The sequence below is a fragment of the Apodemus sylvaticus genome, chromosome 3 (genome assembly GCF_947179515.1).
Source record: "Apodemus sylvaticus chromosome 3, mApoSyl1.1, whole genome shotgun sequence".
In the NCBI taxonomy this organism is placed as follows: Eukaryota; Metazoa; Chordata; class Mammalia; order Rodentia; family Muridae; genus Apodemus; species Apodemus sylvaticus.
In genome coordinates, this window is record NC_067474.1 from 46,919,265 (window position 1) to 46,947,221 (window position 27,957).

The 27,957-nt window shown below is 45.2% G+C and overlaps 1 protein-coding gene across 1 annotated transcript; it reads right to left on the reverse strand.

The window, feature by feature from the left end:
* Positions 1-11,651: 11,651 nt before the first annotated feature.
* Positions 11,652-14,767, reverse strand: Pnrc1 (proline rich nuclear receptor coactivator 1). Its single transcript, XM_052176212.1, has 2 exons — positions 14,197-14,767; positions 11,652-12,717 (listed from the first exon to the last, which is right to left on the reverse strand). Exons 1-2 carry the CDS (start codon positions 14,650-14,652, stop codon positions 12,274-12,276), a joined length of 900 nt encoding a protein of 299 aa, XP_052032172.1. The 5' UTR covers positions 14,653-14,767; the 3' UTR covers positions 11,652-12,273.
* Positions 14,768-27,957: the final 13,190 nt, after the last annotated feature.

Genomic DNA, 27,957 nt, shown 5'->3' on the forward strand with positions numbered 1-27,957 from the left:
GAAAGAAAGAAAGAAAGAAAGAAAGAAAAAGAGAGAGAAAAAGAGAGAAAGAAAGGTCTTCATAAAACAGCTTTAAGATGTTTGACTTTTACTCTACATTTTTAAGCCAAATAACTTTGTTGACAATTGTTGCTTTTGTATTGTAACTTAGAATTTCTTTTACAATGTGTTTTGAGGTTTACATTCAGAGAGTTTTAGTAGATCTGTGATTAAAAAAATGGTTTGCATATAACTGTCAAAGAGATATGTTTACAGATTTACTCTGTTAGATCTCATTACTGAAACACACTGTTGGTCCTTACAGCTAATATTTATGCCTGGAATACCTAAGAAACCTGTCTTACATTTTCAGTATTTGGAGCCATGTTGCTTCTATTAATTTCTAATACAAAGTTCCATTTTTCTTTGCATTTTAAAATCCTTTATGCGAGAAGCAACTTTACAAAATGATTTGTACATTGGTGATATTTGGAGAAGTACCACAAATTAATGTATATGATACTCACTGAATATATTTTCTCTATTTAACCATAGCAAAAGTTATTTATTTCAAAAGTTCACTTTGGTGTTCCTCTGTAATAAAGCAATTATACTGGAGAGTTTGGCGTGCTGTCCTGACAAGTGCATGTGTGTATGCAGTGATCTTCAGTGATGACTGCATACGTGAAGACTTGGGTTCTTCCGTCCAGCACCGTAGGAGCAGGGGCTTGGGGGGGGGCAAGGAATTAACTGTACTTTTACAGCATCTTTACACTTATAGATCTTTTCCTCACGGGATCATTATCCCAAAGGTGTATGACTTTTCCTGGGGAATTTGAATAAACTTCTAATCGCCACAGAAAGGATGCTAACAACAAACCAAAAAATATTGTTCTACCTGAGTCTAGCTTGCTGAAAAGACAAGTTCAATTAGGCTTACTTTCAGAAGAATGGGCAGCTTGAAGGCTGCTATACTATGGAAGAAAAGCCTCCCTTAACAAGTATGTAGTATGTTCTATGTTCTATGTTGTATGTTGTATGTCCTGTCTCACGAGGCCGCCTCCCCTTTCTCCAGGGAATGTTAGTGGCCTCTGAGCAGTTCATGAGGGTCCTATGGCATAACCATGCCTTCTCTGATTTCAACATGGCTCTGGCCACATCATGCCCAGATAACAGCATTCCATTAACACTTAGGGGAAACGTTCATATATTCCTAAACATTTTTAAAATGTTCACTTAGTTTTGTCATGGTTTTTCATTATAATACTGTCTCCTAAAGATTTGAGGAGAAAGACCACTGACCCAAATCATCATGGCCAATTAAAGCAAGCAATTAATTAAAGCAAGGCTTTTTTTCTTTCATGTACATGTACTGTCTCCACCTGAAAGTGGGCTTTAAGAGATCATTTCTGGGCATGAGGAAGACAAGGCTTTTAAAGCTCAAGGGTAGGGGTTTTGCAAAGGGGGGATTTGACAGGCAAACAGGGTTATAGAAGCAGAACATAAGCCTGCCAAATTACTCATAACAACCTCCTGAAACAAAGCATGGTTGCAAGGTGTTTGTAACAAGGTAGTTACAACAACAGGTAGTGGTTACAAGGTAGTTCTAGGTGGTCAAAATAACCTTTTGAAACAAAGGCACAGTTGCCATTTCCTGGAACAGACAGTACAGAGCCATTTGTGTTAAGGATACACGTGGGGCACAGCCCAATCTTTGAGAAACAAGAGGTTTAATCATAAATAGAATTAAATCTCGTTTGTCTTCTTTAAGATGGCTTTTAAATCCAAGATGGAGGCAGGATGACTTATCAGTACCTAATGCTGGGGAGAATCCTGTTCATTTTGGTGGAAATGTAGAATGATCGTAGCTTAAATAATTTTTTATTATATGTGTCTTAGTCAGGGTTTCTATTTATCCCTGCACAAAACATTATGACCAAGAAGCAAGTTGGGGAGGAAAGGGTTTATTCAGATTACACTTCTTCATGGCTGTTCATCACCAAAGGAAGTCAGGACAGGAACTCACACAGGGCAGGAGCTGATGCAGAAGCCATGGAGAAGTGCTGCTTACTGGCTTGCTTCTCCTGACTTGCTCAGCTTGCTTTCTTATAGAACCCAAGACTACCAGTTCAGGGATGGCACCACCCACAGTGGGCCCTCATACCCTTGATCACTAATTCAGAAAATGCCTTACAGCTGGATCTCATGGAGGCATTTCCTCAAGGGAGGCTCCTTTCTTTGTGATAACTCTATCTTGTGTCAAGTTGACAAACAAAACCAGCTAGTACAATATGTATGAGTATTTTGCCTGCATGTATGTCTGTGTCCCTTGTGTACCAGGTGACCACAGATGTCAGAAGAGGGTGTTGGATCCCTGAAGCTTGAGTTATATATGGTTGTAAGCCACCATGTGGGTGCTGGGAATTGAATCTGAGTTCCCAAGAAGAGCATTCCATGCAGATAACCACTGAACCATCTCTCTAGTCTCTTAAATTATTGTTATTATTTTTTTAAGAGGTGGGGTTTACCAAGACACAGTCCGTCATGGTAGGGAAATCATGGAGGCAGAAGCTTGAAGCTCCTTGTTAACACGGCACTCAAAGTCAAGAAGTAGAAGGAAATGAATGACTGCTCATGATCAGCTAGTTTTCTCGGTTTTTTTATAGAGTCTAAACCCAAGACTAGGGGATGGAACCACACACTGCTAGTGCTGGCCTTTGTCTTAGGTAAGGTTCCTACTGCACTAACAAAACACATGACCAAGGCAACTTTTTGTTTGAAACAGTGACTCTCTGTGTAGTTCTGGCTGTCCTGAAGCCTGCTGTGTAGACCATGCTGGCCTCCAAAAGAGATCTGCCTACTTCTGCCTGCCAAGTGCTAGAATTAAAGCCATGTGCCACTAGGCCTTAACCATAGACACTTTTAAAAGAAGGAATTTAAATGGGGGCTTGCTTACAGTTTCAGAGGGTTAGTCCATAATCATAACGGTGGGTAGCATGGTGGCAGGCAGGCAGCAGGCAGCAGGAAGCAGGAAGGCAGGCAGCAGGCAGGCAGGCAGCAGGCAGCAGGCAGCAGGCAAGCAGGCAGGCAGGCAGGCAGCAGGCAGCAGGCAGCAGGCAGCAGGCAGGCAGGCACCAGGTAGCAGGCAGGCAGCAGGTAGCAGGCAGGCAGCAGGCAGAAGGCTGGCAGGCAGGCAGCAGGCAAACAATGGAGCAGCAGCAGTTCATGACTCATGTGAAAGTTGCAGGCAGAGAGGGGGTGCAAAGACTGGACCTAGCTTGGGCTTTCTAAACCTCAAAGCTCACCCTCAGCAACACACTTCAGGAAAGGCCACACCTAATTCTTCCTATGAACTAGTCCACCAGTTGGGAACCAAACATTCAAATATATGAGCCTTTGAATGATTTTCATTCAGACCACCACATCCCACTCCCCGACCCTCATTGACTCTTGGCCATATCATAGTGAAAAATGTATTTAGTTCAACTTCAAAAGTCCCCATAGTCCTTCACAGTCTCAACACTGCTTAAAAGTTCAAGATCTCTTCCTAGTCCCAAGACAATCTCTTAAGTGTAAGCCCCTGTAAAATAAAAAAGCAGATTACATGCTCCTATCATACAATGGCACACAGTATGTATTACCCTTCCAAAAGGGACAAAAAGTGCAGAATAAGGAAACATTGTGCCAAAGCAAAACTAAAGCCCAGCAGGGCAAACTCCAAATCTAGCTCGTCCATGACCCAATGTCGAAAACCTTATTAGATGTTCCTTCATCTCTCCCATTCCTTTCAGCTTTGCTGAGTACAACACACCTCACCCTCTAGGACTGGTTCCCTGATCCTCCTGCATCCAACTCCTGCCACCATAGTCCCTGCTACGCTGGCATGGACTCACCCTCTGAAACTGAAGCAAGCCCCCAGTTAAGTGCTGTCTTCTAAAAGTTGCCTTGTCATGGTGCTTTGTCACAGCTAGAATAATCCTCCCTGAGACAGAAGTGGCAGCTTACCCTGCGGCCTGCATTTCCCTGATTCCATGTAGCCCTAGGCTTTCCTTTAAATTTCTCATCTACTTGAACACAGGACTTGGTCCTAACACATTTCCTGGTGTTATTTTCTCTTCAACCTGTACCTTTTGTTTATCGTTTTGCTCTACTTGATCTTTTCATTGTAGAGCTGCGTAAGCGTAACCACCAATAACCACATGCATAGTCAATACTAGGCTGTCTTGAAATGTCCCCTGCCAATGACATCAGTCCAAAACTTTAGGCAGATTTGTTTTTGGGGACAAGGGCAAAAAAAAGCAGACATAGTCTTTGCCAAAATGTGACAAGAATGGTCTCTAATATCCTTCTCTCAAGCCTTCACCTTGCTCTCAGCACTATTCTCTTTCATGCTCCAACTAGGGTAGCCCAGTAAGCCCTGCTTACGATGCTCAACCACTTTTCCAGTCCACTGTCCCAAGGTTTTCTGTATTCCCCCAATATGAGCTTACACAGTAATACCCTACTCCTGGTACCAACTTCTGTCTTAGTTACTGTTAATTATCACTGTGACAAAACACTTTCAAAAGTGTTTTGAAAAATTAGCATTTAATTGGGGACTTGCTTACCATTTCAGAGGGTAAGTCCATGACCACAATGGTGAGGAGCAAGATGGCAGGCGGGCAGGCGGGCAGGCAGGCAGGCATGGCACTGGAGCAGTGACTGAGAGCTCACGTCTAGTCTGAAAGTTACACGTAGAGAAGTAAGACTGAGCCTGGCTTGGGTTTTTGAAATCCCAAAGCCTACTCCCAGTGACACACCTCCTCTCACAAGGCCACACCTCCTAATCCTTCCCAAATAGTCTACCAACTGGGAATCAAACATTCAAATATGAGCTAGTGGGCAAGGGGACATTCTAATCCAAACCACTACACTCTCCCCACCTCAACCTAATAAACACCATTCTGGACTGATGTGTCACCAGCTAAATAATCCCTAATAGATATGCTAAGAGGATTTTCTCCTAAGAGATTCCTTCAATTATGTTTTGACCGTTACTGTGTGCTTGGAACTGTTCTCTTTGAGTTTTAATGTATTCATTCATGTATTTAACCATGTCTACATGATAAAATGACACGATTCCAAATAAAGAGGCTAAGATGCAAAAGGATTGGTTATGAGGCACACAGTCACAACTAGAGAGCTGAGGGGAGGTTTGCTTAGAATTCTTTCCCTGAGCACTGTGCCATGTCCTTTGCAAAAGCATCATTTGTGAGTTCCAGGACAGGCAGGGCTACACAGTAAAAGTCTTATCTCAAGATGAGACAAAATAACAATGAAAAAATAACCTTAAAACTGGGACCCATGTCATCCCTCTGGGTTACAGCTGAGTCAGAACCCCCAGCACCCAGAGGTACCCAATTCCAGATGCCTTTCCCAATATGAAAATAAACTGGTACCAAAGGTATGGGGGGGGAGGGGGGAGGGGGAAGATATAACCTTAAAACTAAGATAATGTCTAGAGGAAACTAAAGAACTGAATTGGGAAAAATATGGGGGGGGGGGGTCACAACAGGATGGTTCAGTGGGCAAAGTACTTGTGCATGACTGGTGACCTGAGTTCAGTACTTGGGACCCATATAAAGAAAACTGTCTCCAAAAATTCGTCCTCTGACCTCCAGAAACACATTGTGATGTACCTGTACATAAATAAACAATTTTAAACATTTCTGAGCTTCAGTGGGGGCACGGCCTTGGGTGAAAGTTGGTGGTGTATCATGGAGAGTTGCCTCCTAGGAATAACTTTACACTTCATTATAGATTGTATCTTAGGGTGAAGCATGGTGGCTGTATCAGTCAGAATTCTATTGCTGTGAAGAGACACCATGACCAAAGCAACTCTTATAAGGGAAAGCATTTAACTGAGGCTTGCTTACAGTCTCAGAGGTTTTGTCCATGGTCATCTAGACAGGAAGGATTATTATCCTGATGAGGAGTATGGAATCATGCAGGCAGACTCAGGACTGATCTGAAAGGTAGCTGAGAGTTCTGCATCTGGATCGGCATCAGGAAGAGACACTTGGACTGGCTTGGCCTTTTGAAACCCCAATGCCCACCCCAGTGACACACTTTCTCCAAGAACACCAGACTTACTCAAATAAGGCCACACCTCCCAATCCTTCTCAAGTAGTGCCATTCCCTGATAACCAAGCATTCAAATATATGATCCTATAGTAGTTATTTTTATTTAAAGCACCACAGTGGTTCATGCCTATAATCCAAGCACTTGAGAGGTAGAAGCAGTTCACAGTTATCTTCAGCCACCTTCAGAGTTTTAGGTTATCCTGGGTAACATGAAACTCAATTAAAATCAAAACCAAAAGAGAAGTAAAATATATACAAGCTTAAGGATACTGGTGTGAATGCACAATGGCTCTAAGCCATGGAAGGTGGAGGAAGGGACAACTCTTTCTCTTTGAGACTGGTCTCTGCTGTCATTTAAAAGCAGCGCAATATTTGAAGACTAAGGTTAATTTGTTCACCTTTGTATGGAACCAGTGCGAGTCCTTGTTTCATAACAAGAAAACCCTAACTGTAACTTGCCCAAGGTTTTGGGGAGGGGGAGTGTGTTAGTTTGATTTGTGTAATGCTAAAGAATAAACCTAGGGCCTTGTATAAGTTAGAAAACAATTATACCACGGAGCATATTTTTTTGTTTATTTCTAATTCTAGTCAGTTATGTCATCTAGGGAGGCCCTGATCTCCTGCCTCGTCCTCCAGAGGATACAGGGTTACAGAAATAAGCGGCCACATCCAGCCTTGACAGGATCAAGACCAAAGCCCTCTATGATTTCATGTTTTCAAGTAAATGCCAAAATATCTTCCTGCTCATGTGGGTGTGGTGGTCTATAATACCCACTTGGGGTGCACAGCAATACTCTATCACAAAAATTAAAACAAAACAAAAACCCAAACCAAACCAAACAAAGAACATCAAAAAAAAAAAACCACCATCACCAACCCCACCCCCAAATGTACTGTTTGAATACCTTGGGCCCCTCCCATGGGCTTGGGGGGTGAGAGGCGTGTGTAGAGGACACTGCAGGGATTAACCTCGGGCCTTGCACAGGCTAGGGAAGCACCCTACAGCTGAACTGTGTTGGAGAGAACCAAGAATCACGAAAGTGTTCGTGAAAGGGAAAAACCAAGCACTGTGGTTCACGCCAGCAAGCCTAGTACCTGAGAGGCAGGGGCAGAAGGATCATGAGTTGGAGGCCAGTGTTGGCTACAGGAGCCCCTGTCAATAAAGAAATAAATGAACAAATAAGAAAAAAGCTGTAAAACACAAATCTGATTACTTTTTAAAAAAATCTGAAAACAAAAATGCAAGGGTAGAAGCTTTTGTTACTTAGAAAAACAAAAATAAAACTGAAAATAACCAGGCATGGGGACATGCCTGTAATCCAGAAATCAGAAAGTGGGGGTAGGAGGTCCACCACTTCCAAGCCAACTTGGACAATGAGAACCTGTTAAACACCACTACCGACAGACATACATTCTCACAGACACACACTCACACACACACAGATACATATATACACACACAAACACACATACATATGCATACACATATACACATACATATGTATACACATACACACACATACTCTCTCACAAACACGTATACATACATACACACATGCACACATAAACAAACACACACATATGAATACACATACTCAAATACATATACGCACATATATACAAGTGCGCGCACGCACACACATACACACACACATACACACACACACACACACACACACACACACATACACGCAGGAGCACAGGCACACACATCAAACAAACAAAAAACCCCAGGGGCTGGAGAGATGGTCCAGTGGTTAGGGCTCCTCCTCCTCCGGAGCAGATTCTATTCCTAGCATCCACCTGGCAGCTCACTGACATCTGGAACTGTAGTTCCAGGGTGATCTGACTCCCTTTTCTGGCCTCTGTGGGCAACAGGCATACACACGGTACACAGACATTAGATATAGACAAACCCATACACAAAAACTAAGAGTTTTTAAAAACTGAAAAAAAAAGATTCTGAAGATGAAAGGAAACTATTTTTGACCCACTATCTTTTCTCGCCAATCAGAAGACTGCCAAGAACACACCTGTAACTCATTTTTTGACAGTCAGGTTAGCGAGTTCCAATCTTGGGGTATTCTCTGTAACTTGAAATACCTGTGGACACACACACAGAAGCAGCTCTGGAGGACTGCCTGTAGCATTTGCAGGCACTTTTTCATTAGTGATGGGAGTCTGACCTGATAAACCCATTTTAAACAGAAAATGTAAGTTGAAAATTCATAGTGTGTATGTGTAAGAGGGAAGAGGTTAAGACAGGTCTGGAGAAGGAGCCCCAGTTGGCGTCAAATCATGGAGATGAAAGCACACATCACTTCGAATGGCAAAGAATTCAGTGGTTCTTACATTTTTTTCAGTATGAGAAATTGAAACTAGAGCCTCTTGTTTGCAAGGTAGGCAGGAACTCTAGCATTGAACTATATTCCCAGCCCTGATAATCTACTTAATACATCCCAACATTTGGGAGGCAGGAGGACCACACACTCAAGGCTGTCCGGTCTTGGTAGAAAGACATGTCTCAAACTGAAAAATCACAGTGGGGGTTGGCATATAACTCAATAGCAGCACGCCTGCTTTCATGCCAAAGTCCAGCATGCACTCTTCATTCAGTACCACATACACAGCCCCCAAAGGATTGTCTTTTAGAGCTGGGCATGGTGATGCATGCCCAATCCCAACATTCATGAGGCTGAGGCAGGCATCATCCTTAACTCCTGGGATACAGTAATGTGGGAGATCATGGCTTAAAACCAAACAAAAATAGTGACTTTGTGTGTGAGGGCTGTGTGCAGAAGACATTAATAATGACACGTGACAAAGCAGGCAGCCAAAGTCCTTCTCCACCTTCCAGAGGTCAGAGATGGAAACTTGAGGAAATTCTGTTTAGGCTGAGTTGGAGCAGGGTCTGCATCATAGCAGCTGCCGGAGGTTGACTGAAAGAGTCTCAACTGAGGGCCTTGTGGCTAGTCTGTGAGAGATTATCTTGATTGATAAGATAGAGCCCAGCCCACTGTCAATATCAGTCCTAAGCAGGTGATCTTGGTTGTGTAAGAACGGGAACTAAGCAAGTTACGGGCAGCAAGCAGGAAACTGTGCTCCCAAAGGGTCTCTGCCTCAGTTCCTGCCTCAGGTGGCTTGCCTTGAATTCCCTCAGAGACTGATTGTCACTGTGGATTTTAAGATTAAAATGAATCCCTCCCCAAGTGACTTTTGAGACATGCATTCCTGCCTGGCCTAAAACTTGCTATGTAGACCATGTTGGCCTTAAAACCCACCAAGATCCACCTGCCTCCTGATTGCTGGCAAAGTTTGTGCCGCCAAGCCTAGCCCCAAGTTATTTTTTTGGTCATGGTATTTATTACAGCCACAGAAGCTAACTCCCCACTTGGCTGGCAAAGCTGGTCTCCCTTTCTGTAATCTCACATTAATTACCCTGCTTCTCACCAATGCTGCATTTTCAATTAGGAACAGGGCTGTGGTTGTTGTCTTTGCAGCACAACCAGAACCAGGAATCTCATCAGTCGGCCACAGCCACACGATAGGGTCTTAAACACAGAGCGGGTGTTTAGTTCTTCTACCCCTTCCCAGGCCTGTTCTGGGCTATGGTGCTAAGGGGACAGAAACGCTGCAGTGGCAGTTTGGATTTGTTTCTCCACAGCATGAAAATTTAGGGTTCAAAATTTGTTGTATTAAAAAGCATGACCAAAAGTAATTGGAGAGCTTGTTTCCAGACAGGGCCTGGGGTAGCCTTGAACCCACAGAGATTTGCCTGCCTCCGTCTCCCCAGTACTGGGATTAAAAGTGGTGGTCACCATACCTGGCTTACAGCCTACCTTTGAGGGAAATCAAACCAGAGAGGTTTTCACAGAGAGGCTGACTATGAAAACACTGAGTGATTAATTTGCGGCCTCTGGTCTGTGAGGGGCTGAAAGACAAGCTGTTCCGATTAGCTAGGATCATTCAGAGAAAACTGCCTCACAGGGGAGTGCCTCCTGAGGGCACTGGGACAGGGGAGTATCTCAAGATCAGCTGCCACAAGCTGTGGTCTGAGGGGACCAAGACTGTAGGTCCCACTATCTTTGTCTTCGGAATTTTGATAGGGCTGGGGTCACTGAAGTGCTAGCCATGACCCGGTTTTGAAATAAGAATTTCCAACTTGTACGAGACACAGGTAAGTACGCATCACTAAGTTAAACTCAAAACTGTGTGTGGTGACACACACACACACACAGACACACATACCGTGGCTTACTCTGTGGCTCCCTACTTTACTACCATGTGTGCATATGTAGTGGGTGGTGTAGCACAGCCAAGCGCATCGGCAGAACCTTTCCAGTTCTCTCCTACACCTGCTGATTCATCACAGCATCCCCGACCGACAGACCCGAGGCTCTGATTCCTGGGTGGCCGCCAGTGAGCCTTGGAATCCTTTTGTCTTTCCTTTCCCAGCTCCAGGGTTACAGGCTCTGTCGATGGGGGTGCAGGTTTAGGTGCTCATGCTTGCAAAGCCATCTCCCCCAACCCCTCAAATGTTTGTAGTGGAAGGTGGTGCCTGAGAAGTCACTGGGCAACTTGCATCTAGCTCTGTCTACCTTATGGTTTCCAGGACTTCAAGCTGGTGCCACGAGCCTTTACCCACTGAGTTGTGTATTTGCTGAGTGCTAAAAAGTTTTACAAGCCTTAGCTTTGTGTAACATAAGCAAATCCCCCACAGGAAGAGCTCTTTTACATTTCTCCACTGTAAGTATCACACACAGAGACTATTGGCATTTTTGATCATCTCTATGGTTCCAGGGATCAAGCCCAAGCTCCTTTACCCTCTGAGCCATCCTCCCCATCCCTTAACTCACTGACAAATGTAGAGGCGGGAGAGATGCCCTTCAGAGTTCAGTTCCCAGCCCACAGCGACTGTAACTCCAGGGATCTGATCCCTCCAGCCTCCAAGGGCATCATACTCACATGCACATAATGTAAGTCAGGCAGCAACAGTTCATACAGAAGGAAATTCTAAGTGAGGTGTGAGAGTTTGCCTGGAATCCCAATTCCTCAGTCAAATAGATTATACATTCCAGCCCAGCTTGGACCATGAGACAAAATAAACGACAGCCTGGGACACTCAGAAATAATTATCTCAAAATAATTATGAGGAATTATGTATTCTAGAGCTAGAGCTATAGTCTATTGGCACAGTGCTTGATCCCAGCCCCACTTAGGCAGGGGTGGTGTATGCCGGGAACCCCAGCACTGGAGTGGGGGCAGGAGAAGCAGAAGGGTTATCTCAACTCCACAGCTGAATTGGCTCAAGATCCCGCCATAATTTTCCATATTTATAACAACCAGCTTCACTTGTATTCACATTCATTTCTATTTCTAAGATGGAAAGTTCTCTCAGAGCTAGGTTAAATTATTAAATTTTGTAGTAAGATTGTTATTTCAGCATAGTCAAAGACCCAAAGACGACAAATGTTCCAAGTCCAGTCACACAGTCACCTGCTTACACATTCATTTAGACAGCAGTCACACACAAAAAAGCCAAGACTACCTTAAAAGGGGGGGGAGGCCAAATTATTATTATTGATTTAAAATTTGATTACAACCAATTTTGTTGGTATTTAAAATTAGAGGTGTTTTAAATCTCAATAATGGCAATATACCAATATCCATAAATGAAGTTTGGTAAAAATGGGAAGCTTTCTAGTAATTGCAGATTAAAAATAAAGTCAATTTAGAGAAACACAAACGCCATGTTTACAGTGATTGTGCCAGATTTAACCCTCAGTAGTACATAAGTAAATTGTTCACATTTAGATCTTCACTTTTGAGATTTGACAGCCGTTCTTAAAAAAATTTCGGTACCTGTGCAAATAAACAGTCTTCCGTGTGCCTTAGCACCCACTTAAAATATCTCCACTGTATATATACAAAACACCCACCACATCTGCAGGGCAAAATACATACTTTCATAACAAAACTATAATGTACCTCTCAAATATGAACAATATACACATAATACATGGTATACAGTATTTACAAAATATAAAATATAATACAAGCTGCTTGTGTGACTTAAACTCATTGTGTTGGATGCTGCAACTGCTGTATCCATTTCCTTTAGAGTCCAAAGATCTGGGGGAAATCTGTTTAATACACACTGCAGACTGAAACCTAGGTGTGCACTTTGAGGAGCGTTTTCAAGTGCACTGCCATCAGCTCCCGGCTCTCGCTGGGGTCCTCAGTGGTGCTTCCCATCCAGTGCCTCGGTGGCTTGGGGAGAACACTCGGGGAAGGTGGGTCGCTGAACTTTGCTCCGGCGTAATTTTCCTTTTGGCTCACTTCTGTTAGAAATGCTGATTTCTTCAAATGGTTACTTTTAATGTTCTCAGTATTTTTAAAAGGCTTTTTTTCCGGCTTCTGCATTCTATCAGAGGAAGCAGAATCTTGCCAAAAGTCATTTTCATTCCTTTTTGCAGAGGTGATCTTGGTTAGTGGAAAATTATATTTGCTTTTCTGTCTGTTTATCTTTGGTTGTTCACACAAGTGTATACCATGCACAAGCTGGCTGTGGGGAAGGGCAATTTTCTCCGATTTTCCCATCTTTGATTTTAAAACCTACAAAGGAACACAAAAGTTAACAATTTTCAAGGTAAAATAACCTTTACATATATTTTACAAATTTGCTTTTAAATTCCTCTAGAATTTAATCCAGTTTTAAATAAATACTGATGTGTGGGATCACACCAGCTTACTACTTGATATTCAAATGTGCATGCCTCTTATGTTGCTATCGGAATTGATGCTATTAATTGCAGAATATGTGTAACTTATATACAGTAAAATATCACTTAAAAAACTCAAGGTCCATCTTTTCTAGCTGTAAACAACAGTAAGGAGCAAGTGTCCTCTATAGGTTAGAGAAAACGTTCCAGTCTGCCTTTCAGAGTCAGCAACTTCATGGATAATCTTCTAAACTCAGCCAAAAGGCCTATAAGGCAGAAGCAGAAAGGTAGATTCCAGGCCAGCCTGGGCTACTTGGTTATAATCTTGTAAACTCAGCCCCACTCCTTAACAAACAGACCAAAAAACTTTTACACTCTAGTAACTTTCCCAGCCAAAAGTATAATCTACAGAAATTTGCACCAAATGAAAACTCCACCCTTAGATCACTGCCCCTCTGATGTTTGCACGGTAATAGTAAGGACACAAAACTGAAATCGAAGTACAAGGTCACACTGTCTTTCCCGTTCAATACTGCCTTTGAAAAATAGAATCTTCTCCGATGTACTTAGCGTCTAAGCTAATGCAAATGTCTGCTTGAAAAACAAAAACAAAAACCACTTCAGGATCTAAATTTTTATTCCTCTCCATGGGCACACCTTGATCAAGTACAATTTCAGTACAATGGCTGCTTTTCGTGTCATTCTTCAAAAAAGACATTCTTCAAATGGTATGAAAAAGGTTGTTTTTAGGGTTTTTTTTGTTTGTTTGTTTTGCTAAGACACCTCTCAAATCCTTTAGCCCCGACCAAATTTTATCCATTATCATTCAGATCAGTTAACAGTGGAGTCCATTTTATAACTTCTAAAAAACTCATTCAAGGCGCCGCTATAAAGCCCCTTCAGCGAGGCAGGCACAGCTCAGATAGCACGGGGACTGGGGAACATTCATGGCGTGCATCAGCCCGAGACTCCGGCCAACTTCCAAACCCCAGTCCGGTTTCAGTGGGCCAGGCCGTGCGTGGGTCGGGCCCGGGTGGCCCACTGGGCACCGCGCCTGCGCCTCCGCCCTCGCCCAGCACCGCCTTCATGAGCGCCCCAGAGCGCCGCACGTAGCGGGCTGACGTCAGCTCTCCGCAGGTCTGTGAGCCCCGAACGCCGAAACCCCCTGGATCGCCGCCAACCTTCTAAATGCAGGCTGTTGCTGGGCCGCAGCCGCTGCTCCCATTGGCTGGCTCCGGGGCCAATGGGCGGCGCCAGCGCAGCCGCCCAGCCCCTCCCCCCCCCCCCCCCCCGCTTCCGCCCCACGACTCCAGCGAGCGTCACGGAAACTTCCCTCCCGAGTAAACAGCCGCCCCGCCCCCACCGGCCCTACCTCCTTCGCGAGTGGGGGCTGTCTGTGTAGCAGGGCAGTGGCCGCTGGACCTCGCTCGTCCTGTGCTGCGATTGGCCCCAGCGCCGGGCTGCGGCCACCCTCCAGGCTCAGCCGGTGCTGCTGGAACTGGTGGAAGCGGCTGGGGAGCTGCCCAGCCGGGCTGGCCCGCACCTTCTTCTTCCGCCGCTTCTTGGGAGCCGCCCGCGGGGCAGCCGCCGGGGCCAAGCTGCAGCCGGACGGCGCAGCGGTGCGAGGTGCGGGCGCGGGCGCTAGGCACGGCCCGTCCCCGCCGAGGAAGTGCGGCAGGAAGAGGGTGGGTGGCAGCGCGCGAGGGTCCGGAAGGCGCGGCAAGGGCGGCGGGGCCGGGTTCACCATCGGGAGGGCCCCGAGGAACCCGAGCGGCGCTAGGCGGCCGCCCAGAGCGAGATCTCGCTGTGGAACGGAGACGACGGTCATGGCGAGGGGCTCGGCAGACGACGGGGAGCAGGCGTCACGGGGCGGCGGCGGAGGCTGCTGCTGGAAGGTTCGGGGCAAGGACCATGACTCGGGTGAGGCGGCGCAGCAACAAATAGAGCTGGCCACCGCGGCCAGTGTTGTTACCCGAGGCCCCGCCCCGTGCCCGCCCACCTCCCTGTAGCGATCCAATCCGAATGCACCTGTCAGGCCACTCCCTCGGCTCCGCCTCCGCCCCGAGGCAAGACACAAACAAGCAGCCTGCTGCAGCCCCTCACAAAGAGCACACGTTGCGCAGGCGCGTCCAACGGGCTCTTCGGGAGAGTGTCCCGTGAACAATGAAGTTCGACTTCTGCCTCACCTCCCTTGCCGCAACCCTTTGGGGTAGCCTGGGGTTGGGGCGGGGTAGGAGGAGGAGAGAGGCGGTGGAGGAACTAGGAAGCTGCTGACCTCTAGAAAGGACTGCTTTGTGGGTTTTCGATTTCAGCTCGACCTAAAAATTTTAAGAGATTTCGGAGAACACTAAGGATTTATTTCATAGCGTTGGTGAAGATCTTCCTCCGTTTAACCTACAGTGAAATGTGGCTATGTGATTTCTCATTCGGTTTTCTGACAATTAACTCTGGTAGTGAAAATAAAAAAAAAAAAAAGGTTTACTGATGGATTCCTCGGTTTACCAAAAGTACTCTATAATCTCGAAAATGGGCCTTAAAATTCTTACTGCTTTTATAGCTAAAGATCTGGGAGGCCCCTGAGATCTCACATTCTCACATTGCCCCTGAAACTTGATGCTGCTGCAAACCAATGGGCCTTTGCTCCATACCGAGAAAACCAGTATTGCTACAATTTGCTGGCTAACTGGGTTAGCAGAATTCTCACAGTTTAATACAGAAAAGAACTGTAGCCACCAGTTACCAAACAAGGAGGAACTCAGAACTAATTCTGTAATTCATCTTGTTTGAAACATACTTCTTTAATGATTAGGGTCTTATTTATTTAGTTTCTTTTTTTTCTTTCTTGCTTGGAGATGGTGTAACTGTTTAGCCCAGGCTGTCCTCTCTGTTCTCGATCTGTAGACCAGGCTGGCCTTGAACACAGAGATACACCTGCCTCTGCCTCCCTAGCGCTGGGATTAAATGCCCATGCCACCACTGTCCAGTAATTGGGTTTTGTTGTTGTTTTGTTTTGTTTTTCTATCATTTTACAGCAAGGCATACAGTGGCTAAAGAATTAAACATAAATAATTAAAAAATTAACAGAAGAATCTGAACTCCAGTTTAGGTATGGCAAGATCAAGACCTGTAACACTAGCTCCTGGAGAGGCTAGGGTAGAGGATGGGAAATTTCTAGTGTAGGGAATGTAATGAGACTGTCTCAAAATAATAAAAAGAGCGGGGCATCTGGATGGATCACCGGGTAAAGTGCTTGCTACCTAAGCTTGGCAGCCCGAGTCCCATCCCTATAAGCCACGTAAAAATGAGAGAGACCGAAAACCCATACACAGTGATGAGAACAGAAGGTGGGGATGAGCTAGGAGGTTCAGAGGCAGGGAACAGTCCCCTTGTCTTTGGCCAGCAGTAAGGATGTCTAGCCTGGTCTCAGGCTAGAGATCCTAGAAGGGAGCTCTGACAGCTTATTTCTTCCTAAACAGCCACTCAGTCCATACATTAATTCTTTGATGGTGGACAGATTTAAAATAGAGTCTCTGGCTTTGAGGGAAGTAGGGAATGCCCATTCCTGATTTCAGCCCTTCTTGTGAATGATTTTAGGGTTACCTCTTCTGAAGTGGGAGTGTTGCAGTTCCCTTGATCTGGGCTCTGTTGAGGCACATCAAGAGAAAGCGATCTCCTAGTCAAAGAATGGAAGCTACCTCTTGCCACGAATGGAAGAATGACCTTTTGGTAACTTCCTTTTTTGTCTCTTTTCCTTTCAGATACTGGCCCTGGGCATGCTTTCCCGGACACTCTGGGATGGTTCACTCTGCTCTGAAGCTGTCTAACCCCTTTCTGCTCTGTGGCTGCTTACAGAAAGACAGCTCTCCCTCTTTTCCGTCTTTTCTCTCTATGCAGCTGCTGAGATTTACACCATGACTGTTTTATGGTCTTTGGAAAAGACAAAAATCTAATAAATTTATTCTTTAGCTTCTGTTCTAAATTATCTTATTATTGAAACTAAGAACCCTGAGCAAGGACTTCAATTTCCCTGGTAGTGTGTGATACCCCAAAAATGACTCCTCAAAATTTCATTAGGTAAAAACAAATAAATTTTAAAAATTTTATACAGAGTCTTGCTACATAGCCCCCCCCTCCCCCCCCCCCCGCCTGGAATTCACAATGTAACCCAGACTAGCCTTGAACTCATGGAGAGCTTCCTGCCTTTGTCTCCCCAGTGGTGGGATTAAAAGTGTGAGTCATCATGCTGGAAAGTCTCTGGCTTCAATGCTGAGATAGGCACTTCCTCCCTTAGAAGCACAGATTTGGCCACAGGTGTGGTGGCACATGACTTTAATCCAAGTACTCAGGAGACAGAGGCAGGTGCATCTCTGAGGGTTCGAGGCCAGCCTGACCAACAGTGAGTTCTGGGACATCCAGAGCTACATAGTGTCTTGGAAAATGCAAAACAACAACAATAACAAAACACACCACAAAGCACAGCTTTGATGATTTTTACCTGTATTATCTGCCATACTATGTTACTGTGTTTTGTTTTCATTTTAGTTCTTTGAGGGTCTAGCTAGCTTGGAACTCAATATATAACCAAGTATGATCTTGAACTCCTGATCTTACTGTCTTTCTCCCAAATGCTGGCATTAGGGGTCTGAGCCATCATCATTGACTGATAGGTGATTGACAGTTTTAGAAAGCCACAGCCTTACTCCGCTCTTAGCCTTACACACCTGTTTCCAATCATTCTTAAACTAGGTAGTAGCAAACAGTGCCTAAAACATTTTGTTACTGCCAGCAAGGTTGATCCTGCTGACCATACAGAGTGGTGCCTGACTACACAACTGTTTACACTTCATTCCGATTAATTGCTGGGCTTTGTCATTTCTGTAGACTTTACTGGTTTTCATGTTTTCAGTTCGTGGTAGGTGATCATGTCCATTGGATGAATGGGAATCAGAGATCCAGAACTGGAAAAGCTCTTACAAAGCCTTTAATTCACATCTCTGATAGTCAGGTGTGGTGGCTTCGTGAAAGTCTGAGACTTCGTCGATCTGCACATAGAGTTCCAAGTTAGACAGTGCTAAAGAATGACACCATTTCCAAAAAGCAGAAATAAGAGTCAGCAAGCAAGTCTTCCAGCCTGTGAACTGGATTCGATTCAGCAACCTGTGAGGTGAGAGGCCTAGACACAGCCGGTGTAAAAGAACAAGCAGAAACCATGGGCTAGATCCCTCACAGGTGTGCCTCCATTTCTGGATGTTAGTTCCTTCCAGATGTAGCCAAGCTGACAGCTAAGAATAGCCAAGGAAGCTTTTGCTCTTTGCTTGCTCTCACCTTGCGAGCAAGTTTATTCATTCACTGGCATTGGAGCCTACTGCTTAGGATTCCAGTGTATACTGAGGACCAGCTGAGACAGCCAGCCTTGTGGACTGAACAGCTACTGGATACCTGAACTTTCTGACAAAGAGTCAGTTTCAATTAGAAAGTTTACAGCCAGCTTGTACTGTAGGAGACCCTGTTTCAAACATAGGAAACTATGGCTGAGGATTTAAGTCAGTGGTGTTCAACCTATGGGGAGCAACCTCTTTGGGGTGGAGGTGGGGGTGTGCGTGTGCCAAACGGCCCTTTTGCAGGGGTCACCTAAGATCATTGGAAAACACAGATATTTACATTAGATTCATAACAGTAGAAAACTTACAGTTATGAAGTAGCAACAAAAATAATTTTATGACTGGGGTCACTACAATATGAGGAACTGTATTAAAGGACCAAAGCATTAGGGAGGCCGAGAACCACCGATTTAAGTAGTAAAGTAATTGCCTGGGCTCATTCTCTAGTGTCACAAAAAAGATTAAAATAAAGCAAGTTAACTATAGGAAATGGAGTAATACACATCCTGCCAATCTTGCTTATTTTCCTGATCTTAAAACATTCAGTTCAATCTTTTCTCCTAGTTAGCTAAAATCTGTGAACTCAGAAAACTCAGAAAACAAAACCAGGGCCAGCGAGATGGCTCAGTTGCCTGCTGTTGGAACCCTAACTACTTGAGTTCGGTCCCTAGCCTAGCGTGTAAAGGTAGAAGGATGCGCCCTTCCCCCAGCCTTGAGCAGGCTAAACAGACCTTAAGTGTTTGCCACAGTGGGTCTTCCTCCAACCTAGGTGGAGTCTTCCACCTTACCTCATCTGCAGTTTCCTACAGGAGCAGACTGCCTGCTGAGCTTGCTTTGCAGCATAATCCAGTTGAAACAATGGGGTCTGTGGACTGTAAATACAGTACTGACTGTTAAACTTTGAGCCTTGAGCAGAAAGTTGTCTTGGCCTCGTCCTTCTCTCACCGCCCTAACTTTTTCATCTCCAGCCCCCTTTCAGGTAACCCAGCTCATCCATGGCTGCTGGACAGCTATAGAAGGAGGCAGTCCACGCCACAAAGTTGCTCTCTGACCTACGCAATTGCAGCAGGGCATAAAGATCCCTCCCCCACCAAGAGCAATAAATAAAAATGAACTAGTAAATTAATAAATTTTCTGTTATATCATTTAAAACACACACACACACACACAAGAGCTGGGTATTGTGGCACATGCCTGTAATCCTAGCCACTTGGGAGACAAAAACAGGAAAATGACAAGTTCCAGGTCATCCCTGGCTACATGACAAGTTCAATACCAGCCTGGGTTATATGAAACCCTGTCTCAAGCAACAACACAAATCCAACCGAACACAGAGAGACCAACAAAGCAGCTTAGAGAGCTAAAGACCAAATGAAACCTCGATCGGGAGACTCAGGAGGAGCTGCTCATACTGGTGTTCTGCCAAGTCATGTCTCAGTATTGGCGATGACTCACTGCAGGGTCTAAAATGATGTAATCATCACTGTGAGGCTCAGGAGAGAACAACTAGAGTTCAGCTTAACCAGCAAGTTAGCGTGTTACAGTTATTCCTAACGTGCAGGTGTACAACATATGATTAATTTACATTCTGATGCTAATATTTCCTTCTTTGATAAAAGATCTCACTATTATGGGATCGATATCTGCCTTTTGAAACAGAGTCTAGCTCAGGCTGGCCTGGATGTTTAATCCTCCAGCATGAGCCCTCCAAGTGCTGGCATTAGAGCACACCACCATACCTGACTATATTTCCTTTACTTCTTCTATCCTTTAATAATGTTCTCTGAGTCACAATGTCCTGGGTTCTCTAAGCCTAGTCAAATTATCCATCCTTTTGTGACTTCCACTAGGTTAATAATTCATGCTTTCTACACAAAGTCTACAATCAGAGTCTATCTGTCTCTCTACCTGCCCGGCCCCCTTCTAATTTTTTAAAAAACAGGTCTCCTTATGTAGCTCCATATGTGGCCTAGAATTCGCTATACAGCCCAAGTTGGCCTTAAACTCTTGATACTCCTGCCTCGGCCTCCCAACTGCTGCCATTATAGGTATACTCTATCATGCTCAGCTGGGTCGTTGAGGGCTGAATAGTAATGGAAGGAATTTGAAAGGCAAGGAAACAGAAACAGGAGCTCCTTTGTATCAGCTCTTGTCACCGTGACAAAACATACACTTAGAGAAAACACACCTGTACAGAAGAAAGGTTCATTTGGCTCATGGTTTCAGTTCCTGATCACCTGTGGTGGCACAAAGCATCAGAGCAAGAGTATATGTCTGCAGAAGCCAGAGAGAGAGATGGAGAGAGAGGGGGAGGGGGAGCGAAAGAGGGAGGGGTGGGAGAGGGAGCAGGGACCATTACCCTCTTAAGAGCATGCCCTCATAATCTACCTTCTTTCACCTAGGGCCCTACCCCTAGAGATTCCACTTCCCAACAGCACCACAGGTTGTGGACCAAGCCTTCGACATCCAGGTCTCTGGGAGGATATTTAGGATCCTAGCTGTAATGCACTCTGATGAATTATCTCAGCGTATCAAGAGCGTAGTAGATGAGGAACATGCATCTCTAGGCTGAAAGCACACAAGTTGTTCCGCACACTAGTTGGAAATATCCCTATATCAAGAAGCATAATGTTCAGAAATGAGACGAACATTAAAACCCTTCCAGAGAAAAATAAGTTTCATATGAAGCATTAAAACCTGGGTGGTGTCGTCACTGAACCTAGGAACTAGAAGCCAATGCGAACGTGATTTCAACATTCCAGAAGAAAGTGAACACCAACACAGAAGAGTGCTTCTCCCAAACTGTCGACAAAGGGGCAGAATCAAGCTTTGTCAAATACATAAAGCCTAAGAACTCTGCTCTCCTTCAGTTGTTCTTAGGAAGCTATTCTTTGCAGAGATCAACCCTGAAAGAGAAAGGATGCTGTTCCTCTCAGGAAATGAGTGAAGGGAATTATGGGTAAGACACTGAGAGGTGATCTTAGTGTAAAGGCTGTGCAAATGGCCTAGAGAGCAACTAGGCCAGACTGCAGCAGAACTGATGGTTGCTAGGGTAGGGATTCAAAGAGAAAGATCAACTGTACTATGTTTGAAGGACTTGAGAGGAAATGTATTCTTCTGTCAGAGAGTTCTGGGATAAAGAAATGATGGTCAGATGAAAAGTAAAATCAAGGAAAAGGAGCAAGGAAATTATTAATATTTAAGACAGGGTCTCACGTATCCCAGATTAGCCTCAAACTGAGGATCCCTTTGAAAGGTTCCAGATCTTTCCCTCTCCACCTCCAAGCACTAGGATTACAGGCATGCTCTACAGATACACCTGCCTCAACGCAGTACTATGGACCATACCTAGGCCTTCATACAAGCTAGGCCAACACTCCACCAACTGAACTACATCTCCAGCCACATTTATTAATTTGAAAGGAAGGTAGTAGTGTGAGGTAGTAAGTAGAAATGGGTAGAGGAGGACAAGTACATGCATGTATTCCCTACATGTTCACTAAGAACTCCAGAATGAATCAATCCTTCCTTCCTTCCTTCCTTCCTTCCTTCCTTCCTTCCTTCCTTTTGTTTTGAGACACTGTGTAGCTCTTGGTAGACTACCCTGGAATTTGCTTTGTAAAGCAGGCTGCCCTTGAAGTCACAAAGATCTGCCTTCCTCCATGTTCTGAGTGCTGGGATTAAAGACACGCACCACCATTTTATAAATGTCCACTCACTAAAACTTCATGAATACTAAACACTATAGCACACTTGAGATCTGCTGGGTTAGACATGGATGGCATTCATGGTCCCAGGATGCTTTTTTATGAAAAGATGTTATTTTTATATTTTACTCCTGATATGGATTCTAGAATCAAGTTCAAGTCCTCTAGAAGAGCAGCAAGTGCTCTTAATCACTGAGCTAGCCCATCTCTTGAGCTAGCCCATCTCTCCGGCCTTGGGCCCAAGACACTTAAGTAGCCATGTTGAGCAGTGATGCAAACCCTATCCTATCAGTATCAAATGCAGTAGCTACAGTCCTTTCCTTAGCATTCATGAGAAAGCCTCAGAAGCGTCTGAGGACAAAGGCTGTACTGTCTATTTACTGAGATGCTCCCCCGAGGCTAAGGACTGGCTCCTTCCCAGACACCCGAGAGCAGGTCGACCTTCCTTGCCTGTTTTCTTTGTCCAGTGCAAACACTGGCACTGAGGTGGATTTGTTGAGTTTAACCTGTATGGCGGGGTGGGGTGGGGGAAGGGCTGATAGCCAGGACCTCACACAAGTCCAGTACCACTGAGCTGCACTGTCCCATACTCACACAGCTTTACTCTGTCTGCTCTGCTTACTGATAATATATGATGTGATTTTTGTTACTGGAATCTCTCTCATACCCCCCTCCCCCAGTCCCTTGTAATCTCTGGAAACAACTCAGACACAGAATGTGGTGGGGAAAACAGGCAAAGGTCATTGAAAAGTACACGCAGTACACTTTCAAAGATAACAGAGGACAATGGCCAAAGAGACCACACTGCCCCAACCAACACATCAGACAGAGTCTGTACTAGTTTCTCTTTTCTCATGAGAACAGAGACCTTCCTTTCAGGTCAGAGTCCCTCCGAGTGACTGACAGGTCTGTTTGGCTCTTACAGAAAGGAGCTCAGTGATGCTTCTCATAGACTCACAGATGTGTTTCACCAGAAGGCCTCTGGCTCCACAACAATCTCACGGGGTTCAGCACCTCACGGAGCCTGGATCAAATGGCTATCAATAATCTTTCAGGTAGCTCAGGAGACTGGGTCAGTCTGGAGGCCACTTTTCCATCCATCGTCAGAAGATGACTCAGGCCTGTGCATCACGAGGGTTTGCACAAATTAAGCAAAAGCTGGGAGTTGCGAGAGAAGCCAGGATTCTAGCCTGATTTTAAGAGGCTGGGGTAAAGCAGGGTTGCCAAGAAGCCAGAAGAGGGCACTGAGGCTGGACCTGCCACGACAGGTGGTGTGCCACTGGAAACGGAATTCAGGTCTTCCACAACAGCAGCCAGGGCTCTTGACCACTTGTTTTGTTTCGGTCTTTCTGAGGGGTGGTGGTACTTTTGGTTTCGGATTTTTGAGACCTGGCTCATACAGGCCTGGCTATCCTGAAACATGCTTATGTAAGCTTGGCTGGCCTTCAATTCGTGAAGATTCACCAGTCTCTGCCCTGATTCTTGCGATTAAAGGTGTGTGCTACCATGCCTACCTCCTGTAGCCCTGGCTGACACCGATTCAGTATGGAAACCAGACTTAGGTTGATCTTCCAGCCTCTGCCTCTTGTGCTGGGCTTACAAGCAAATGCTTGTCTACGTTCTATTATTAACGTGTTCTTTTCTCACACAGACCTGGGAGGGAAGCTACCCTAAACCCGATTCTGAAATCACTGTTTTAGGCCTATGAACTTTTGGGCACAAATGCCTCGAGTACTGCTATGTGACCTTGCCCCTTAGTTTAAAAGTATTGGTTCAATAAAGATGCCGACAGCCCACAGCTGGGCAGAAGAGAAGTAGGTGGGGCTTTGGTTCCTGGACTCCGGGTCTGAGGAGACCACAAGGGAAAAGAGGAAAGGTGGAGAGAGGAGAAGGCACGATGGGGTAGGTGAGTTGTGAAAACATGGCCGTGAGGGCTGGCCAGTCGGAATTAAGAGCGGCCCAGATGGAACACGGCTAGTCATGTCTCAGGGTTACTGGCAGGGAGGTAGACACAATAACAGAGGGGAGCTATCTGCCCAGGTCTGGTGCTTTAGAGGCTTTGTACAAATACAAAGTTTTGCATCTTTTATGTGGGAACTGAATGATCAAAGGTAGGATAGAAACCCCCGACTGAGATTAAATAATTACTAAAACAGGGGCTCAATCCCCAGCAATGCCAAAAAAAGAGGAAAGATAAATAGAATAACTGAGACCGGAGAATAGGCTCTGTGGTAAAGGCGTTCTGAGCATGTGAAGACAGGACTTGGGATCCCCAGACACAGGTGAAACTGCCTAGGAGGCCAGTGCTTATCACCACAGGTTCCCTCAGAGCTGAGGGAAGGCAGGAGACTCCTGGCTGCTCCTGCCAGCCAGCCTGTCTTATGTTGCAGCAAACAACAGAAGAGAGACCCTGCCTAAAGGTAAAAGGCAAGTGTTGACACCCAGCAATGTCCCCTGGCTTCCACACACCTCCTGTAGCTCTTGTACACACACACACACACACACACACATGCATGTACACACGTGTACTCACACACACATATGTGCACATGCATGCATAAATGTGTACTCACACACATACATACACACACATGAAATAATACAATCTATATGCTTTAGGAATGGCTCTGTACACCTGCGTTTCTAGCATCTGAGAGGCTGAGGCAGGAGGATTTCAAGTTCAAGGCCAGCCTGAGCTACATAGTGAGACCCAATCTCAAAACAAAACAACAAAACACAAACCTGAAAGAATTACTAAATTCTTACTTAATTTGTTCCATATTTTTATGACAAACATTTTTGTGTCAAAATGTAGTTATAATTCCCTTTCCATGGAAGTGATACCAAAAGAAGAGACACTAGTAAGGTTTTTGCCGAAGACCTCTGAGTAGCATTCCCTGCTCTAAGCCTGTCTATCTCTCCATCTAGGACAGCCAGGGCCTGAGCTGCTTACAGAAGACCTGAGTTTGGTTCCTAGCGTCTATTTTGATTAGCTCATAACTGCCTCTAACTCCAGTTTCAGGGTATCTGACACCCTTTTCTGGTCTCTGCAGGTAGCTGCCCATACCCACACACGATTCACACATAATTAAAAGTAAATCTTTAAAATAACAATAATAAAATCCCCCCCACCCCCCACCCCACCCCCCACCCCGATAAAACAACACCAGCGATAAAACACTGACTCAGTCCTGAGAGGCCTGTAACCACATCTGGGTGTGTGCACTCCTTTCTTTAAGCTCATTTAAAAACTTTAAACAGGGGAGTGTGTGTGTGTGTGTGTGTGTGTGTGTGGGTGTACTGACTGGTTTTGTGTGTCAACTTGGCACAAGCTGAAGTTATCATAGAGAAAGGAGCCTCCCTTGAGGAAATGCCTCCATGAGATCCAGCTGTAAGGCATTTTCTCAGCGACCAAGGAGGAGGGCCTGGCCCATTGTGGGGCCATCCCTGGGCTAGTAGTCCTTTAATTGAGCAAGCCAGGGGAAGCAGGCCGGTAAGTAGCACCCCTCCATGGCCTCTGCATCGGCTCCTGCCTCTGAGTTCCTGCCCTTTGCTTGTTCCTGTCCTGGTTTTCTTTGGTGAACAGCAATGTGGAAGTGTAAGCTGAATAAACCCTTTCCTCCCCAACTTGCTTCTTGGTCATGATGTTTTGTGTAGGAATAGAAACCCTGACTAAGACAGGCACCCTCCTTACCTGCTAATCCATCTCACCCTGTTTTTTTGATTGTTTGGTGTTTTTTTTTTTCCTCTCACTTTTTATTTCCTCCTCCTCCTCCCCTCTTCTTCCCTCTCCTCCTCTTTCTCCTCCTCTTTCCCTCTCCCCCTCAGGTTGTCCAAGCTGACCTCAACATCCCTTTGTAGCAGAGAATAATGTTGAGTCCCTGAGCTTCCTCCTGAGTGTAGGGATTATAGGCATGTGTTACAATGGTTAGCTAAATTTCTTAATAAACGCCAACTCCGCTTAAAAAGAAAAACAGGAACGAGGGAAAAGAGTAAGGGCCAGATGGGGCCCCGGGGGTGGGGGGGGGGGAGAGAGAGAGAGAGAGAGAGAGAGAGACTACACCCAAACTGGAATCTTGAAATGACATATTTGAAATTTAAAGTCAACGTGAAGCTAAATTGGCGGTGATTAGTGATTTTTAGTTGTCAAGAATCTTCTGAGGGCACAGTGAGGAAAGAAAACCCACTGGGAAAGAACTGGGTCACTTCTTACGTGTCTCCAGTGTGAGTTAAACAAACCAGAAGCTAGGCTACTGCACTGCAGGGGATGTCGGCAGCATGCCCAAGGCCAGAAATTTCCTGAATTGCAACACCTCTTGGCCCTTTCCCTTCCTGGCAAAGTCGAGTGTATTGTTACTCAAGTCTCCTTCCCCTCTGCCAGCTGGTGGGATGTGCTTTACCGCTGGGGTGTGGCTACTTTTAATACCAAAGTAGGCAGACAGCTGGAAGACTTGAAGGTTGCTGGCAGGAAAAGGTGGAGCTGAATGTGCATGTGACCTGTCCTGCCAGACTGTCACGCTTCGTCATCACCGTGAATCTGAGGTGTGGCTGAGACGGAGCAGTGACCCGCACGCCCTGTTGGCAGGATTTACGTGGACCCCTGAAAGTCCGAGAGTGGACTGAGTCACAATCCCTATTCAGAGGTTACTTTGTGATCATTATTCATGATGATGAGAAGTCGGTGAATATCGCAGGCTTACACTGTGTTGGGAAACTTAAGAACTGATGCTGATCGGCAGGCTGAAGCGCTTTTAGAACACAGCAGTGGCCGGCCAACACCGAGTCTCCCTCAGACGCCCCGTCATACTTTGCCTTACTCCGTCCAGGAAGCATAGACCCAGTTCTCCCACAGCCTGAGACCTCTGAACTCATGAGTCAATGTGGATTTTTTTTCTTCCTCAGGTTGTTTTACTCCGATGACAACAAAGGTCACTAACATAACAAGTTCAATTGCTAACTGTAATAAGTGATACCAAATTGTCCCATATGTCAATCAAAAGAAATCTTGTAACTGTGGGGGAGAAAATGGGCGGTGCCTAAGACAAGGGAAGAAGCTGCCAGCCATTTTCCAGCCTTTTCTATCCTGGTGCTCGCCTAACCTGCCGGCTTCATGTATTGCCCACCATTTGTTTTGTTTTGTTTTGTTTTGTTTTAGACTCAGGTTTCACTCTATAGTCCAGAATGACTTCAACTTGTGGCAATCCTCTCAGTCCCTCAAATCATGTAGGACCAACCACCCCACCTGGTTCCCATGAGGCTTCTGAACTTATGGCGTCTGGAGCCACACCTCTGAGAAGCCCTCCAGACTTCATACCCTGGCTCTTCCTAGTATCACCTGAGGTGGGACAATTTTTCTAGGGTGTCTCGTTTGACTTGTCCCTCTTTTCCTGCTATTACATGCCACAGTTGACTTCGGGCCTCTATAGCATCTTATGGTGACTTTGGAGTAACCTTACAGGATGTCCCCTATTGGAAACTTATCTGTCTGTGATTTTCATTTTACTCTTTTTGTTTCCTGGTTTTGAAACAGGCTTTCAATATACAGCCCTGTGGCCCGTGGACTTGACAGGTACGCTGGGATAGCTTCAAACTCATGCCAAGTCTTTTGCCTTTGCCTCTTAAATGCTAGGATCACAAGTTTGCACATGGCACCCAGATATATTTTCTCTTTTTTCTATTTAATTTTAATTTATGTTGGGGATTTGTTTTATTTTGTTTTGAGATAGAATCTCAGATAGCTCAGATAGGATCTCAGGTTGACTTTGAACTCCTGACCTTTCTGTCTCTGTTTTCCAAGGGGTAGTATTACAGGCATGCACCACCACATCCAAGTTGTCTTTTTATTAACCCCATTCAAAATTATTACAAATTATTTATTTGTTTGTTTGTATGTGTATCAGGAGCAGGGAGGGGGATGTGCATGAAGATCACAGGCCAAGTTGGAGCAAGCAGGCAGTTCTTTTTCTAGTATGTGAGTCCCAAGGATGAAGCTCAGGCTCCCCAGCAATTGCTTTTACCCCCTGAGTCACCTTGTCAGTCCTTCAA